Source organism: Lonchura striata, chromosome 3 (genome assembly GCF_046129695.1).
Source record: "Lonchura striata isolate bLonStr1 chromosome 3, bLonStr1.mat, whole genome shotgun sequence".
Lineage (NCBI taxonomy): Eukaryota > Metazoa > Chordata > Aves > Passeriformes > Estrildidae > Lonchura > Lonchura striata.
In genome coordinates, this window is record NC_134605.1 from 51,342,512 (window position 1) to 51,361,996 (window position 19,485).

General features: G+C 39.7%; 1 protein-coding gene across 10 annotated transcripts in view; it reads right to left on the minus strand.

The window, feature by feature from the left end:
* NHSL1 (NHS like 1) overlaps positions 1 to 19,485 on the minus strand; it is a 180,291-nt gene that overhangs the window by 34,076 nt on the left and 126,730 nt on the right. For all 10 annotated transcript variants that reach the window (XM_021553098.3, XM_021553097.3, XM_021553101.3 and 7 more), the window contains exon 3: positions 3,923 to 4,050. In XM_021553098.3, coding sequence (XP_021408773.2) covers positions 3,923 to 4,050 — 128 coding nt within the window. The remainder of the gene's footprint in view (positions 1 to 3,922; positions 4,051 to 19,485) is intronic.

Genomic DNA, 19,485 nt, shown 5'->3' on the forward strand with positions numbered 1-19,485 from the left:
AGTCCCATGCAACTGTAGCAGAGAGGCAGGGAGGCCACCTTAGGACACCACCACTCAGAGGTATCTTCAGCTCTGTCAGACCTTATGCCTCAGGCCTTTTCAGGCATTCCCACCTCCAAAACTGAAGCTCAACTTTACCTCCTCTTAGTAGCAAGTAAAGGTTTGCATTAGACTTCCTCAAATCAATAGTTAGTGCACTTGTTTTCACTTATAATACTAAACAGTTATGTGCAGATATTGGAGAGATAACTAACAGTTCAGATCATCACAGTGGCAAAAATATACTTTCCCCACATCCCACAAGTCACCCACCCTCCCCCCAATAAAGGAAATAAGTGTTTTTCACCCAAAGCATAATTATCAAAGCAAAGTTCATAAGCCAAATTGCATGACATATGGAAAAACAACATGAGGTTTGGGTGCACATTTTCATAAATAGAATAAATAAATAATATATGCAATACTGCACACCTGGGAGCAGGTATTCTCTGTAGCTCACTTTTATCATTCAAGAAAGACACATTCCTCCAAATTAGTAGAAATTTTCCTTGGCTAATTAGAAACCAATTAAGCACCCAATTAAATAAAACACAATGTCCATTTGGGGAAGGGTTTCAAAGGAGACAAATGTTAATAGATAAAAAAGGGAATACAAAATTCTGTGAACCAAGTAAATACAGGATACTGTACAGCAGACAAAAAGGAGTACAGAGGAACACAGAAGAAACAAACTTGGTATGGGACTTTTCTTTTTTTAATTGCTTTTTTTTCTAAGCAGAAAAAAGCAGCAGGTAAAAACTGAAAGCTAAGAGCAGAGTAAGATTGCATATATGCTAAATGCTACAGGTAACATCAAGCTGCAGATATGGCAGCTGGATGGTCCCATTTGTGGGCAAAGTACCTTGTTTTTCCAGGGAACCAAGTTACAGCAGGCGCTAATGCAAGACTGAGAGATGCAGTCTAACAGACTAGACTGTTGAGTGAGAGAAAAAGAAACAAAGAGAATGAGTGGTAAAAAGGGAAGGAAAAAGAAGTAAGAAAAAAAACACACAAGAGACAAATACAGTTAATATATACTTGCATATATTTCAGAACATAAGGAGAACTGGACTTTGAATGTGACATTTCAAACATCTTTCACACTGGTGAAACAGAGTAATACTGAAGGACTGGAATAGCTCCCAAGTTGTGTCATCAACAGCAGCATGTAAGATACAAGAAAGGAGAAGACTGGTCACAGTACTGAGATGCAAAATCCAGGTAAATCAATTTAGTCACCAACAAACTCAATTACAATCAGTACTACACTGGAGCTTGGCCTGTGCTCCATTAATTTAACTTGTGAGAATCGACACTAAAAGGACAGATCCAAACACTTAATTTTCTATCAACTTCCACTCAGAGAATCCCTCCTTCTATGTTTTCTAATTTTGTTAATTCATGTTTGAGTTGGGCCTTCTTCTCCTTAGGGTTTTCTCTTGGAACAATACATGTTCTGCTTATCTTAGACATTTCCTAAGACACTGAACCAACGTGCTTGGTGGTGTGCCTATTACCCTCTGCTGACAGACATCCACCTCCACAAAACCTGAAAATGCTTGTGGATTGACACCTAACAATGGTTTCATATTGTCTCCATTGTAGACAGACAAGCAAAATATCTGGCTATGGTTTTCATTTTTAGAAGCAGACTAAAAATAACAGGGAAAGCTGTTTTCCTTTCTGATATCACCCACTCTTTTTAACTGTAAGCTGGCAATTGTATCAACCAAGAAGTTTATGATCTGTAAAGAGGTATTCATCCACACATCATTATTCTGCTGTTCTCAAATTTCGATTATTAAACACTGCATACATAGAATTTAAATGTTGGCTTTTTTTTCTTTGAATAGACAACATAGCTTTCATCTAGTGGTAAGGAGTTCACATTTTGAATCATAGGATTTTTTGTGACCCCAGTTCCCCACTGTTACCGAAGAACTCTCCTGGCAGCTAAAATATGACCCCCTCAAGGCATAAGACTTATTAGAATTACTTGGCTCTTTACCAGTAGGATAATAATTCAAGGTCAGAAATTTGTTGTGGTAAACATTCTAAAGAAAGATTAAACATTTACAACATGAAAAAAAAAGTGCCAATCAAACAGAGACACTGGTCAGAAAAGTCCACAAAAGAAAGTTATACAATATTAATGGAGAATCATACTACAGTTTACAAGAAATTTATGTCTTTGTGACCTGGAAATAAGAGTGGCAGGGTTAAGGCTAAGGTTCTGAAAAACTCAGTAACAGCCAAGACTGTCAGTATGGCAGCTATCTTTCTCCACAGCTCTGAAGCATCCTTTCAGCTACAATATTTAAAGGAATCTATTCCAATTTGAAATGGGAAGTACTATCCTATATTTAAAGCATACTTAGTTGCATTAATTTTCTCCAGAATGCACAGAAATTGTTAGCAACACATTATGTTAACACTCAAAAAACCCTTAACCAAGAAAGGATGACAGCTCTCTGTCTCTTAAGAATCCTCACCCATGCTTATATACATTCATGCAAATTGTTTAAACAAAAGTGTGTTTGTATTTTTTTTAAATGTTATGTTAGTTTTACATGTGCAGATGGTTATATGCTGCACAGTACTGGCCAGGACAAGCTGGTATGTATGCATTTATGGGCAGTACATTAATACCAACAAACAAGGTGTTAATACTTTCCCAACCAGAAATCATAATTCCAATGATTTCAGCAAGGTTTTGCAAATTACCATTATAATGTATTCCACAGTATGAATGTGCTTTACATTCTCGGCTCACTGCCAGTACATACCACACACAGCTAAACAAGATCCTCTGACACTCCCTGCCAATACACATATAAAATGCAATCACCACCTGGACAAGAGACTCTACATATTCCACAACACTTCTTATTAAGTGACTAAAACCCACGTAGGATAAAACTCAAAACACTCTACCCACTGAAGTGCGTTCTCAGGGTCTGCACATTTTGCTGATAAAAATTATTTGGCCCATACTATTCAAAGAAATTAAACTGTGTTACAGTCAAGGATATCCTCCCACTCTCAAAGCAAGAGCTGGTTTTGGCAAAGTATTCTACAATATCTATCTTGAAAATGCCAGGAACTCTAGCATTTCAGTTTTAGGCAGGCACACACCCCAGCAACAACATCCCAAACCACTACACCAGAGTCAAATTTTCCTTCAGAGCCCACAAGCAGAACAAGACAAAGACAGGAGAGCAGAACTTTTCTTCTTCAGAGCAGTAACACAACTTACTAGTTCCTTAATTGAAATCTATATAAATTTATGTACAAAGCAATATGGCTTCATAACTTTCTTAAAACTTGTGATCAACTGTTCCTTCTTTTTATTTAATTTATTTCTAGATTCTAAGAGTTGAGATGTGGGGATATAAGCAGGAAAATCATGAAGTAAACTGAAAGAAAGGCAATAAACCAAATTTAGTGGACAATCTTCATTTTCTGGATGCCTTTACCAAACAGTTGTGATGCATTAGGACAAAGCCCCTACCTAACTGAATAACCACCTCTATTAGCAATTCAAAGTGTGCACCTATCCAAGTTACAATTCAAGCATACTGATGGCTGCTAAATAGCTCTTCCTGCTACTTAGCAGCTACCCTTGCTGGCGTTTTCCCTCCAAAACATTACCAAACCCCTTCTTTCACACTCTGAATATGCCAGTGGGAACTTATCACTGCATGGGTAGAATTGCGAATTTTAAGACATCGCGAAAGTCAGATGAACTACTGTTACTGAAATTCAAAGAAACAAACATCTTTATGATCCTCAAAAAATCCTGCCTTATTTGAACAGTGTTATGGCAGGCAATTAAACTGCACCACACAAGTATTTTTTCCAGTGCTTCTCTCCCCACTATTACCTTTTGTTCAATTTCTTCATAATCGTCCTGGTAACTTCCACAGATTGCACTGGAGGACGAGGAGAAGGTAGGGCCCTGAGAGTAATACTGCGAGCTCCGGTAGCCATCCCGCCGCAGCTTGTCACACTCTGCCAAAAGAAAGAGAAACAGGAGGTTAAATCATGGCAAGAACCATTACTGCTTATGCTTGGTGTTTAGTGGCATTTCAGTACTGAGTGTTTTTCTGACAAGGTTTACCATGCATTAACATTGTCTGCCCCAAGTGACAGGACCCAAGGATGTGTTCCTCATATTTGTATCTGTATTTCCTCCTCCCTCACGTGTGTGACATACGCAAGCCCACAGAGAGCGTGTATTAACCCAGGCAATGGCAAGTGCTTCAGAAAGAAGGGGGAAATAGATTTCTTTATTTATTTATTTAAGTGAGGCCTGGCTCGGTGTCTTGACAGATGGCAGCATCTCGCAGGATGGGAGATGGATGCATGTGAGTAACTCCAGGGGTCTCATTTGCCAGGCCAGTAGACATCTACTACATGCCTTACACTTGAAATGATGATGATGTTGCTCACTACTCAAGCACCATCTGCTAAATAACTTTGGCACTGACCACTTGTCTTGTCTTCCTGTCCATGGAAGAGACCATTTACTGTGATTTTGGAGAGAGGAATGCTAATCACAGGTATCTCAAAATCTTGTGTTGCTGCACAGAACATGTAGGTTTATACTATACCGTTTCTAAAGTTCAGAAAAAACTCAAAACACACATGCATCCCTAATCACAATAGCTAAAATTCCAGTCAGCATAGCATCCCCCTCACCAAGTTTTCCACAATCATCTTCCTGCCTCCTAATTGATATTCAGTGTGACTGTGCTAAAGAATAACAGACGCCAGAGCATAAGGAAAAATTAAACGTTCAAGATGCAGCAACCAAACTCATCAGACCAGTTAGCTTTACATTTCCAAAGACAAATATCTGAATCTGTTGAAAGATGATGAAAGCAAGGGGAAAATTAAGTATCTGGTGTGTTTCCATTTAAGGAACTGAAATTTCTGCACAATACACAGGCATTATCACAACACAAAGCACTTTTACCATCACTTACTGAAGAAGGCCTTTCTGTGATTATATCATCTGTCTGCCTATTTTGATCTTCTGAATACTCCTTAAAAAAGAAAAGATGCAGTGCTTATACCAAGGGCAAGGTTTAAGAGAGACTTTTGCCTAGCCAAATGATTAGGTGGAGTTACAAAGTGCCAACTCCAGCATACATGTCCTCTGTTATGCCCAGATGCTTCTGAGACCAAGGTCTGGAGGACTCGTGCTGACAGGTTAACTGAGCTACAGCAACTACAGATCTGTGAGGATTTAATCAATAAGGACTCCCCTCTATCCGCACAAGGACACTGAGGAGGCAAGCTTACACTCTGACAACCAGCCATTTCCATTGGTGCAGGACATATGTCCTTGCCTATGTATCCCTAATGTGTCAAAAAGGGCAGTATGGCAGGAACCTTTCCTTCACTCTCAATTCAAGGATCAGCAATGGCAGTGTGGGTTTTGAGATCCAAATCAATGGCTGTATCTCAGGATCAGAGGGCTGATAACCCTGTTTACCCCTTCCACACGTGTGAGCATGCTGACATTATGCACATCTGGCAAACTGTTGCTGTACTTCAGCAGGGGGTGAAAAATGACTGTCAGCAAAAACAGCAAAGCAAATTCCTCCACTGCTGTTCCAAATTTGGTAGTGGATCCAGGGAGATCCAGCACAACACTCACAGATGTGAGCACCCTGATGGGTTGTTTGGTGGTTTGAGCCACAAATGAACAGGCTAAGTGGACTGCGGCAGAACAAGACAGCCCAAAGACTTGCATCAACTTGTAGCACGGGTTAACACACTAAGTTGTCGACTTAAGACACTGCAACTTTTACTTTCATCGGAATAATTAATCACTGCAAACTTACATGAATACAACCTAAGGGGTGCCTAAGAATGCAGTTAATTTTCCTCTCATTTTTGGACTAAGGCTTAGAGTCTTTGCTGGCCACTCCTGAGACTCTCCGACATCAGACATCATGGCCCCAAAAAAAAAACCTGTGGTGGTTTGACCTGGGCTAGATACCAGATGCCCACCAAAGCTCCTCTATCACTCTCTTCCTCTGAAGAGAGCTGGGCAGGAGAGAGAAAATATAAAAAGACTCATGAGCTGAGAAAAAGACAGGGAGAGATCACTCACCAGTTAAAACCACAGGCAAAACGAGTCTTAGTTGAATTTATTACCAATCAAAATAAGAGCATGAAAATGAGAAGTAAAGCAAATCTGAAAAAAAACCACTCCACCCACTCCTCCCCTCATTCCCAGGCTTAACTTTATTCCCAATTCTCTACTCCTCCCCACACAGCAGTGCAGGGAGATGGGGAATGGGGGTTATGGTCAGTTCATCATGTTGTTCCTGCTGCTACTTCCTCCTCAGGGAGGTCATTCCCCTGCTTCAGTGAGGAGTTCCTTCCTTGGGAGACAGTCCTCTAAAAACTCTCCAATGTGAGCCCTTCCCATGGGCTACAATTCTTCACAGACTACTCCAGCAGTGGCTCTCCCATGGGTGCAGTCCTTCAGGAACAGTCTGCTTCAGTGTGGGTTCCCCACGGTGGGTCAGAAGTCCTGCCAGCAAATCTGCTCTTGCTTAGGCTTCTCTATTCAAGGATTCCCAAGGCCTGTCAGAAGCCTGCTCCAGTGTGGGCTTCTCATGCAGTCACATCTGTCACAGGACACTTCTGGAGGTGACAGGCTCTTCTGGAGCGTAACAGATGAATGCTCTAATATTAATTGTTTGACCTTATTTATTTTCCTAACCAAGAGGGTAAAGATGATGAATAGGGCATTTTATGAAGCCCAGAAAAGCTCCAAAAACTTAAGAAAATCAATGCTGAAGGTCTCAAGTCCATCAGAAGTTCAAGTGGACTGCCAATAACAACCTGTCAGCTTATCAAGCTCACAACTTCCCACTATCCACAACACAAAATCTATGTAACTTTAGAAGTTATTGCAGCAATGTTGATGATGAAGCCAAAATTGCCAAAAACTGCTAGGTGAAACCAAGAAAAAGGTGGTTTGTCCCCAAAAACAGCTTTTTTATTTATGTACTGTAACTGTACATATTGCAGCACAGCAGGAAACACACTGTGGATGGCACCCAAGGCAAACAAACCTCACCAGAGGCTTTAGGCAGACATTTTTTACTTCATGTTGCAACAGCCTACAAGCACAACACAAGGCCAAACATTGCACCTGACTGAAGGTACTGTCATTTTCAAACCAAGGGTGAAAACTGCTGTTTAAAAACTGTTCTAGATGGAGGCTCTTCTCCTCCATCTCTTTATTCTTCTTAGAGGTGCACATGGTCTTCTGTAAGCAATCAGGCTCATATTTTTCAGATACAGAGGTTTTCTTTTTGTAAAAAAAAATACTGATGAAGGCGTTAGGGATACTTACTCTAGGAATACTCCAGATAATTACTCTTGGAAAGACTCCCTTCTTCCCAGAGGAGCAATACGTTGTCCTAGTCTGACAACCCCAAACAGAGAAGAGCAATATACACGAAGTAAAAAGTTCTTACAGTTATGCGTGTTATTTCAAAGATGTCTGTACTGAAGCCAACAAGGTAACAGAAGGATCCATCCAGTTCCAGTTATTAAAAATCTTCATTTTAAAGAATGACAATACATTAGCACCAGCTGAATCGGGAACATAGACACTCCTGGCTGCCACTTCCCACATTACACAACATATAAAACCGTGTACTGTGTTTCCGTATTTCTGCTGAAGAACTGCCAGGTGGAACCCCAGGACCCTGCATCAGGCAGGACACAAACACCCGCTCCTCAGGATGCGCTTGTCACTCCAAATCTGCAGCACATGCTGCAGGCAAGCTCCAAGTCATAATTTTCACATGAATCTGATCTGAAAAGTGCAACAATGATTATGCTCCGGAAGAACCAATATTGCTCACAGAAACTTTAATTCCAGGAAAATCAGGAAAGTGTTACTGCCTTGGCAATTGCAATTGGTGGCAGCACTGGGTAGTGCCACATCTCAGAAGCCTGAAGCTACCTTCCTCCCCTTCATCTCCTGACTGATTGCTTCTGGGGCTAAGTGCACAGGGACATTGCCTGTCACCTTCTGTTGCCCTGCAAGTGCTTTTCTGGCCAAGTGAAACCATAGATTAGTTCTTGTTTTCCTTCTATACTAGTGATACATTAAATTTCAAAACCACCTCTATATTAGAAGCATTGCTCAAAAATTACTGTCATTAGATTATATAATAATTTCTTTCCAGTTATGTAGTACAAGTGAAACCCTTCCTAAAAGATTAAATTTTTCCTTGTGTTTTGCTGTTCACAGAGTGGTTTTAGTTAAGCATGGAGAAAGTGTGTGGGAAATGCAGTCAAAGCCCTTTTAAGGGCCCCTTCATAATTTCCACAGTTATTAGAACAGGGTTCGGGAGACACAACCAAAGCAGATGTGTTAAAGCTGTCAGTACCCAATACAATCATGCCCAAGTCTCTGCAATATACCCACACACTCATATATTTGCCCAAGATTGCAGTATTGCAGCCTTTGGTAAATCTAAATCTTGGCATCAAACAAAAGTGTGCGGGGACAGGTCCTGCACATCACTCATCTCTGCTCTCTTCCCTCCTGCTAAATAAGCTGGGGACAGGCGAGTACCTGCAGCAGCAAACAGAGCAAAGGCTCAACCAGCCATGTGCAATTCTGCACCAGAGTTTTGAGCTACAGGCACTGAATTCAGCAGTGTTGTGAATAACTCAACCTCTCCATATAAAAGCTTACAGATTCTGTGACAGATTTGTCAGGCCAAGTGTATGGAAATAGCTCCAAGGCCTCTCAGCCCAGATCTCTCCATTACACACAAGGAACTTGTATGTGCCCCTGAGTTGGTAACACACACAAACACAGAGGCAATTTACTGCTTTTCCAACAACTGAAATCATATTCTTGCATGATAATTTGAGGCACAAATCACAGGAGTGAACAGAAGGCACAGCACTGATACCTCAGTAATTCGTCTGACATGGTATTACCATGGTAAAGCAGGATTAACTTTACCTTGTCAGACCTACATGCTGCACCGTGCCACAACAGATGGAAGGCTGGGTTTGCTAGGATGGGACTGGATGCACTGGCTCTTTTCCTCTCCTTTAACCAACTTTGGTAATGTTTTGTACCTGCTAAGCTTCCTACCCATAAAATTCGTTGCCATATCTTGGAAGTTTTTATGAAGGAAAATTCATTACCTTGTCAGATGCAGAACAGGTCAGAGCGACATGGATTCAGTTATTTTCAGAAGCTGTGCTTTATATTTTTTTTACTGTAAACGAACTGTGCAAAAGTGTTATTTATAACAAGCTTCTCTACAAAACTATCTTGCCTGTCAGTATTAGTGCACCCCATATATACCTGTTTGCAGGGAGAAAAGCCTCCAGGTGCTGGCTTCCATGGCTAGAGCCTGTCTGAGCCTGAGACCTCTCCCTAAGTCAAAGCCCCAGCAAGAGCACAGATCCACAGCTTTATGCCACCATCCTGGACCAGTCCTTCACTTCTCAGGCCTGAAAGTGCACCCATTACTCATTAAATTAGCCCTAATGAGATTACTCTGATTACTCCTGTAAGCAAACACTGCTCACATGACTGTTGCCTTAAGCTCTGTAGCTATCTACATCCACATGTACACACTCAGGCACACTCCCACAAGTATATATTGAAGAGGCTAATATTAAAAAATTAAAATACACATTTCTAAATATTTATTAGTAAACAGCAAGGCACTAGTTAAAGAATTAAAGCACCATAATACTGACTAGTATAAACTTAGAAACTTGGCATCAAAGTTATTCAGACATCTTAATAGCTTAATTAGTTTGGAATAACTACCCATCCTATTGCATGGGTCAAGCAAGGAAAAGACAGGAAAATCATATCCTAGAAATGTCTAAATTTGCCCTATATGCCAGAAAAGGACATTGAACTGAAGACTAACTGCTAAAATCCAAAGAGATTAAAATAAAATTTAAGTGGGACCAGAAGCAGATGCGCTGCCTGCCTGGCAGAGCTGCCCAGAGCTGCTGAAACAAAAACACCCAGGTACAGACGTAGAAAAGGGAAAGACCAGCACAAGCATCAATTACATTTATATTGCCTCTTGCCGTCTCCTTGTCAGCAAGAAGGGACATGTGATGAACTGACAGCTTCATCTGCATGCTTGAAAAACTATCTCAGCTGAAGTCTGGGTGACTTCTTGGCAGAGCCTTTCATGTTTTAACTTGTATTTTTCTTTTTCTTTTTCTTACTACAGAGAGACTATTAACTGCTCAAGTCAGCTAAACTGTCAACTAGAGAAATAAATCTGCTGACTAGTATATTAAAACACATTTATCCATTTGCTGCACATATCACTGGAAAACCACTCTACTCCCCAGAGTCAGAAACCTTCTTTTTTTTCAGTCTTCAAACATTGTACTTAATTTCTTCTGTAAATATCCCCAAAACATGTTCCTCCCTAAGTCACAACTACAATCACTGTCTTACAAGTAGCTTTCCAAAATTTCACTTAAAACCAGACAGACTGTAGTGTAGCTTTGTAAACTCAAATTGTTTAAAATTACCTCTTACTTTACAGGAGAAAATGCACTTTAATAATCAAAGTATCAATACTTTTGGTTTTAAAATAAATTACTTTCACCACTGGTAGGTAAGTGCATATAATTTTAATTTACTTGATAGAGACTGAATTTGTTTTTCCAGTTGAGTTGAGACAACTAAGATCTTGTGGGCTTGTAACAGACAGGTGTGGGTGTTGAAGACCTGGATTTCTGAGCCAGCATTGCTGCATCTGAGCAAATCACGCTGGGTTAGATCCAGTCAAGGACTTACTTCCTGCAGACAGACAGGGCGTGATCTAAATTTCATGTATGTGCCTCCTATATTCAGAGTCCAAACAGGTATGTACACACTGCCTGCAGCATATGAATACGCAGAAAAGCATCTCAGGACAAATCCAACTAAGGAAGAACTTGAGATGCCTTAACTCTCATCATCACCACACCAGTAATGGCTGGTGCTGGGTCCAATGCTGCAGGCCCTTCTCATGAGGGGCAAGAGAACCTAAAAGGGCTATCAATCTTTGCTTCTATGGATTATATGCTTTTGCAAGTTAAAAGTATTTTTCATTTAGATAAAAATTTAAGTTCTTTACACATAAGGTGGGCACAGGCTAAATCTCCAGTTTCCTAATGGTTTTCTCAGAACACTAAGGAAAATGTTGTCCCCTGTAAAAGCCAGAGTTGTGCTTTGTTTGGGACTGTCATATGGTCTGGTGCTAAGTACCAAAACACCCTCTGAGCACTGAACCAGGACCTCTTCAAAGGGCATGGCTGCCTTTCTGCTTGCTCACGTCACTGTGGTAAGACATGGATAAAACCAAGGTAACATTTGACTATGCAGTTAACTGGGGAATTTCAGGGAGGTAACTTTTCAAGATAAAGAGCTTGTTGAGAATGATTATGCCTGGGACTATAATTAAAACAGACACCCTAGTTCAAAGGTTTCTTTGGTTAGTAAATCTAACTGAAATTACTACCTTTCACTCTGTGCCTCTTTATGGTTCTCTCATTTGTAAACCGGGGTTAAGAATGCAGAGCTCTCTGTGTGTATATGAGACAGGCTATATAAAAGCTCAGCTGTACAAAGGCAATCTTGTTTCTCACAAATATCTCAAGTTAAATATGACTTAAAAAAAACAGCTCAACTTAACTCCAATACAGCACCTATTTTTGTCCCTGGAACTAAATATGCAGCAGACAGCTTGCCTCTACTACTTTACATTCCTCCTAAAAATTCACTCAGCTTGGATCATGTCCCATTTTCTTTAAATGTATAAATCCCCATATCATCTGCAGAACTTGACTATCACAGAGAATGCTTCTATATCAAAGTTCTAAAATATGTTGCAAAGCCACAGCAATGATGCACTTGTGTACCCACTGATCTGTAACCAATGCTGACTGCAAAGCAAGTTCATGAACTTCAGCTGTGATATATTCAGTGCACTATTTTGTTCAGACTCCCAGTTAAACGGGTCAGGGACTTCAACAGATGGAGTACTGTTGCCACCCAGCTGAAAAAACTTTTGCTCAACAGCTCAATCTAGGTGCTCTGGCTAGTACCAGCCTTTGTCAATCCAGCCAACTTCCTTATTATTCCCATCCCTTGCCCCAAAATACAGTTTTATACTGATATTTCTGTATCTTTTATCAGTACATACAGAAAAGCCCAAGACAAGCCCAGAGACAGTGAACATGGGTACCAACATATTTCTTCCACAAGCACCATATAAAGTGGCAAGTGGCAAAACAAACAAAAAGACCACTAGCAAAACTTGTTTGCTTCAAAGCTGTCTTACTTGATGAATAAGAGCTTGAAAGTCCATCAGACTTTTTTTAAAGACTATTTTGCACATTTTCTTTCATGAATAAATAGCCATGACCAGCCACACAGGCCGCTTTTAAGGATAGATGCTGTCCAGAGATACCCAGACACAAAGATGTCTTGAGCTCCAATGGGATGAAGGTAATCCTAACACAGGGCTGATGGCCTGTGACAGAGAAGTGCACTGGTACTTCAAAGAAGTCTTACTGAAAGCATACAAATGTATTTATGTTAGGTCTATTTCCCCCCATACACAAATGTTGGGAAATGTGTTCTGCTATGGTAACTGGAGGCCAGTTGGGCTGGGAGACCCACCCTTCCAAGCAGCTTCAGGGCTCAGCTGTGCAGACACTTAAGGCAGCACAAGGATGGGGCATGAAAGTGCAACATTACAGGAAAGCAATTGCATAGATTTATTTTCAAGGGTCTAAATCAGATGCAAGTGTTTAAAAAGGATCCAAATTAAAAGGAACTCTTAAATGCCAAAATACCATTAACAGGGTCACGTAAATGCAAACACATTGATCGTTCTCTTATTTTCTTGGAACTTTTAAAAAATAAATACATTTAATACCAAACTTTAATTCCCCAGGTAATCTGCATAATATAGTGATAAGAGAAAACCCTTTTAATGACACCAAAATGCAACAGCCATGACAAATTATATTTGTTAACAAGCTGTCACTAGGGAGTGCTCAAAATAATTATCACCGTTTTCTCAAGTTAGTTTAAATTTTTGCAAGTGCCTTATATGACTGCCTTTAGTGGTGACAAGATGTCTTAAGTATAACAGTGTATTTGCTTCCTTTTCTATCTTTGATGCTTGCATTAAAATAACACTCCCTGATTTTTCTCTAGTGTTTTTTATGGATATTTGCTGTTTCTTAGACAACTGAACACAGCTAATGTAAAAAATACAGAGGTATTTTTCACTGTTTTTTCTCCTAGGACATTTCAAATGTAAAGCTATCTCAAGTGCTGCCAACAAGCACATAACATCCTAAATCTAAGAGAGTAAGGAGGAAGAAAAGCAAAAAGGAAACCAACTGGAAGTTCAATATTCCTTGTGATGGAAGTTGCTTTACCTAGTACTTAAATAACTGCTACAGAGAGTTAACAGTTTTGATTTATTCTTTTTATTAAAGGCATGGATCTGAAATAGATTCAATAATCTGTCAGATATAGCTGCCTAAAAAAACATATTCATCTAGTTTAAGGAAAAAACCCTGTATTATTTTGAAACATATTTTATCTTCTTTAAACCCTTTCACTGGAATTGCTTTCACTGCTTATGTGTATCATGCAATCAGTCTACATATAACCACTCTTTATGTTTTTACACTCAGCAATGCACTATATAAACTAATCCTAAAAAAAGGCCACCTAGATTCTTCCAAGTAGCTCAATTTTGCAGCACAAGACCAGCTTTCAAACACATGCAGTGTAGCCTCTTGGTCAAATTCTGTTTTGTTTCATATGAGTATTTGCTTTTTGAAATTCCTTATTAGAAAGGGCAGTTGGAATATGGAACTTGGCCAAAAGCATCAACAGATGTACAGTGAATTAATTCAGTAACAGTAAAAAAATCAAGATACATGAGCAGAAGTTCTGATAGTAACTTGACAATTGAAACTAAAATAATGAAAAATAGGTTGACTTCCATTTTTTTATTTTATAGCTCCAAGGCCTTTCAGGAACATATGGTCCACTCCTAGCTTTAATGGCCTTTTACTTCATAAAGGTTTCCAGTTGGTAGGGAGTTCACATCTTGACATCTCTCTGAACCTGAACCACAGCTATTGTTAATATGAAGTGTTTTCCCCCTATTTTGCAGCTCTTTAATGAAACATAAGATTATTTTAAGTCCATAATCTTCTCAGCAGGATTATCGACTAGTAGGTCTGACCCTAATATTGCTCATCTGAACAGTGACCCAGCAGATGCACTGAGAAAACAAAGGCTAAACATGTACCTGTCTGGAGGGTCTTGTAGCAAGACATAATAGAGGCTTTATGACTAACTACTTAAATCCTGTTTTATTTGACAATGCTAACCAGATGTCTTCTGGAAAACAAATCAAGTGTTTCAATCACTGCTGCTTAAATACATTCCTTGAATTTGGCCAACAAAGCTAAACAGAAGCTAGAGTCAGCCAAATCCAGCTCTTCTGAAGATGAGATAATAAATGAATCATCGCAGGCATTGGAACAACGAGCCCTATATTATGTAGCTTGAATCAACACAATTACCCTGGGGGGAGGGCACAAAGCACAGGCAGTTGTGCAGGAAGTTTCGGCAGTTACAGACTGAAAAGGGAAATGAAAGTCAGCGTGTGGACTGTTCCCACTACTTAAAGCAACACCTTCCTCAGTACATATTTGAAACCTCGCTATCTGCTGGAAAGGACAACATGTCTTGGCAGCGACCAGCAAGTGTGTGACAAGACAGTGCCCCTCATCTTCAACTTCAACAGTGCAGACAGTGTCCACAACACTCTTCAGGAGCTGGATATCTCCTAACAGCCTGGTATCATTCCAGTCTAGCTGTGTCTGACCTTTAACACTAATACAGTTATTTCATCCCTGCCCTTTATGTCTTTCATCTCCCATCTCATGAAAAAATGACAACAGTGAAGATTGTACTCCCCCACTTTTCTTTTACAAGAAAATGCTGTACATTGCTAACTGTAGGAACTGGAAGACAAGTGCCCCTTGGAAATTCCACTATACATGCCCTGCTCTGGTTCCCATCACTGCAACTGACATATATCCACATTTGAGGGAGAATTTAGAATAGTTCAAAAATAATAGAAACCAAGAGTTCAGATACATGGCAAGAATTCTTTTTTCTCTTCCTTACTTCATCATAACTTGCAAGATTATCCAAGGCCAATGCATTCCAGATGAAACTTTAGGCTTTCCTTTTAGGACACTGGACGTCCACCTGTAACAGACTGTTGATGTCACAAAGGTAAACAGGCACACTTAAAATACACCCCAAGCAGGTAAGCAAAGCAACACTTAGAACAGTGCTGTGTCTCCTCCCCATCTTCATGCTTCATGCCTTATTGCTTGTCAATTTTAGAGTCTAACACACTTCACAAAATGAGGATTAGTCTCAATTTACTTTTACTGCCAAATATTTGTGTCATTGCTATTTACTACAGCTGTTCTATCTGTGCTCCCAGCTGAAGACCACTTCAGAGACTTCCTCAGATACTGGTTCTTCAAACAGGACTATGCAACAAGCCAGGTCTGTCAATGCGCTGTGTCAGGGATGGGAGCTGTTTTACAGTGCTACCCTAACCACTGAACCTCTCAGCCTTAGCACCAAGAACACTGTAGGAAACACTGCCTTGGGCCCTTCAGCACAGACAACAGCCTGCCTTAAGAAACAATGCCACTCTGAACAACATCGAACTTACAGCTCTGCTACTGCCCAGACCAGACTTTCAGTGCTAGTCCAGACAATCAGCAGACATTAGCAACATGAGCTAGCCAACTTTAGTAGTCCCTCAGCCTCGGAGCAGAGCACATAGCACAGGAACAGGATTGATTTGAGGATATTGGCACCATGCAGAGCCTCAGCTCTTCCTTCCCATCTGTCTTCATCTCCTGTTTTCGTGACTTCCTAGGACACAACAGTGACACAAAGCACAGAGTCACCTTAAGACTCCTCAGTGGTTAATACTGTTTTGTTTCTACCTGAACATCTGTATTTTGGGAGACACTTTTCATGAAGTGTCCATGAAAACATTAGGAAGAGGCTATACAGGACAGGGTTTCAGGAAAGGCCAGTCTGGCCCTGAGGGTAAGAAGACATGCATCTTGCATGGCACATGTCACTCCATTAGCTTCAGCAGGCACTCTGAGGTCCTCGCTGCTTCCCCAAAGAAAACAAGGGTCTGCTTTATCCAATGCAAACAAAACTCTAAGAAGAAATACTGTATCTATCACCACAACCCAAGAATTACATCGTTTTATAAACATTTAAATCAAATTGCACATGACTATGCAGCTGTACTATTTCTCCCTAGCCATCATATTAATCCACTATGACCTTTCATTTAAAATTAACTAACACAGCCTGGATTTAATACATCAAGACACTGGTTTTAGTCAATAACAACTCTAAATTTTAATATAGGTTACATAAAGCAACTTCAGTTCTCAAGAACAGACAGATTATGCATCACGAACGTTCCAGGTGCTTAATTTTCTAATTCAGATTACTGGACAATACTGCTTTTTAAAACTTCAGAGGGCAGCAGAGCACCTGCATGCCTAAAGGATAAATAGCTTTACCTCAGTTATGAACATACCTGAATATCTCACCACTTATACTTGAAAGTAGCTTCATAAAGAAAAAGCACAGTATTTCCCCTTAATTTCAAAAGGATAAAAGCCTAGTTCACAGGTTAAAACCTAAAATATCTCCCTATACAACATCTACTATTATGTACAGCATAGTGTTGATACACAAGAGACACACCAATATATAACATACAAAGTGAAATAATCAACTGCACAAAAACTAATGAAGATCTTTTCCTCCTCTGAACACAACAGTGCTTCCTGAAAAAGTATGCAGAGATTACCATACAATACACTTCATTTTCATTAATTACACATTAAATACTATTTATTTTAATATCCCTAAATTTTTATTCTTAAACCAATTTAAGCAGCAATATTAGCTTCTGCTTCTTAAGTGGTACTTAGAAGTTTATTCTAAATAATAGACAGTTTCTTTCTATTTCACTAGATTTTTTTTTTATTAGACCACACAGTAAAGTATTTGCTGTTAAAATCATACCAGAACAAACAGTTTGCCCTTTCACTGACTGTCATAAAAGCTAGCCAAGATTCCATCTGGTTACTATTAGATGGGTGAAAATACCTTGATAGAGATACTTTGCTGGAGTTATTTTGAAAGATTTTATAAATTTGATACTTTGGCAGGTGATTTAAATGTGCTCTACATGTGAATTACTAATTGTAACCTAAGTTTTACACTAACTTTTCCATTTACAGGGGAGCCACATGTGTAGAAACAAATAAATAGTCTTCAGTGAAGCTGCTATAGCTGCTATCTACCAACATCAGCTCTCATAATGTGAACAACAGGACCGAAAAACTTTCAAACCTGTCTTTTGATGGTTCTGAACAATAGCCGCTAACTTAGTCTTCATGATCTCGTTATCAGGTTCAAGGGGACCACTGGAGGTTCTTTCTTCCTTCCCAACCTCCTCTAAAATTAGGATTAAATATACACAAATGACTTTTGAGTAGTGCTTGTCTGCTCTATTCTTAAAAACTTTAAATTATTTCATAACCCCAAAAATTTATGAGGGGCATTTAAACATATTTGCCCTCATATTTCTCCACTGCTGTACATGTCTACTGCTTCATTTCTGACTTAGCATAAAGTAAAAATTGTATTGGCTTTAGTTCTACTTCCTTCCAGTTTCCCATTGTTGCCACCATTTTTTGGAGACAAAAGTGATTCATCCAACTTTCTGCACAGAATGGAGCGCATTTTGTCATCCAGTGTCATTCTTTCCCCACCACCCATACAGCGTGAGTCACATACAACTGTTCTATTGCTCCATAGTTTACCTCAGCCAATTAAATACCAAAAGGATGCCAAACTGCAAGCTTTATCATGAGGCCAAGACATGCAGAACTGAAGTCCCCATGCTAGCCCAATGGTGCTTCTTGTAAGACTACTTCAAGCTCTTCTGCGTTATAGTCACATAATTCCTTTCTGCCTATTAAGAAGCTTTAGAAAATTTTGTTTTTTTCTAAATAAACAGGTGGAAAAGTGTTGGAACTCAAAATGTCTCTCAGACATTTTTAGAGGTTCCAGGCCTTGGTCAGAAGCATTTTAGATCACGGCAGGCAGCTGGAAACAGCTGTGATTTTGAGTTTGAGCCATGGAATGAGTTACCAACTTTGAAGGTGGAACAAGCAGTCACAAAGGGTTAGATAGTATAGTAAAAGTAGTTACAAAACAGAGGAGAATTTTTTTAGTATTGTACAGGGGGGTTTTAGCACCTGTACAGGAGGGTTTTTACTTTGTACATAGGGGTCAGAAATCTTAAGATTGAGGAAAGTGGACTGATCCTGTTATTCCTCCTTCTTCTTCCTTGCCTCCATGTTCTTGGTGATGTTGGCACTCACAGATTGGTTTAGAGTAGAAAAGCACTTTGTAATATAGGTAGTAGGTATTGGGGGAAAACTATAAACATGTAATACGTAATATATCATATAAAAGATAGCAGCAGCCCTGGGTGGGGGAGAGAAGAAGAAGACAGCAGACAGAGAGGATGCCAGGGTGTGTGTTTGTGCCTCTACCCAGGCCGCTGATCAAACAGCCGCAGCCTGAGAAGACAATCTTTTAGATAACTAACAATAAACTGCCTTAAGACCGAACAGCAAGAGCCTGCGCAGTTTTTCTTTGAAAGCACAGGTTGGAGGAGAGACTTTTCCACCACACGAGACCCCAGACCAAGCCCGGGGTTCTCACAGAAAAGCAGTTTAGCAGTTGTCAAAATTATGTCACAATTTTAACAGTGCTTTTACACTGAATGAAACTCTGCTCTGGATACATAACTTTTAACTCAAATCTCCAAGGCACCAGTGCTTTCCTGATTTCACACTACTGGTTGAAGCAACAGCACAGTAAAACTGATAAAACCTTACTCAGAGCCTCTCTTAATACTACTCATGCTGTAACTTCTCAGGATAGTTCCAGCCAACAGCAAGGAGTTATTTTAAAACTGCACTTTGGGGAAAAAAAAAAGTGGCTCAAAGAAAGAGTTTAAGGTTAAACAAGAAATATATAACAGAGTTGTATTCACTAAGTCAGCAGTATGACGTCCGGTGAAGGTATCATCACAGTTTCTCCTCTTACTTACCACCCTGAAATCATGAAACTGAAACTCACTTCATTACCAAGGAGGTATACAAGCCAGGTTATTTAACATAAATGGCTAATTAGCAAATTGTAGTAGTAATCAATAGCTTCTTTTTTATAATGAGCTGCACCTC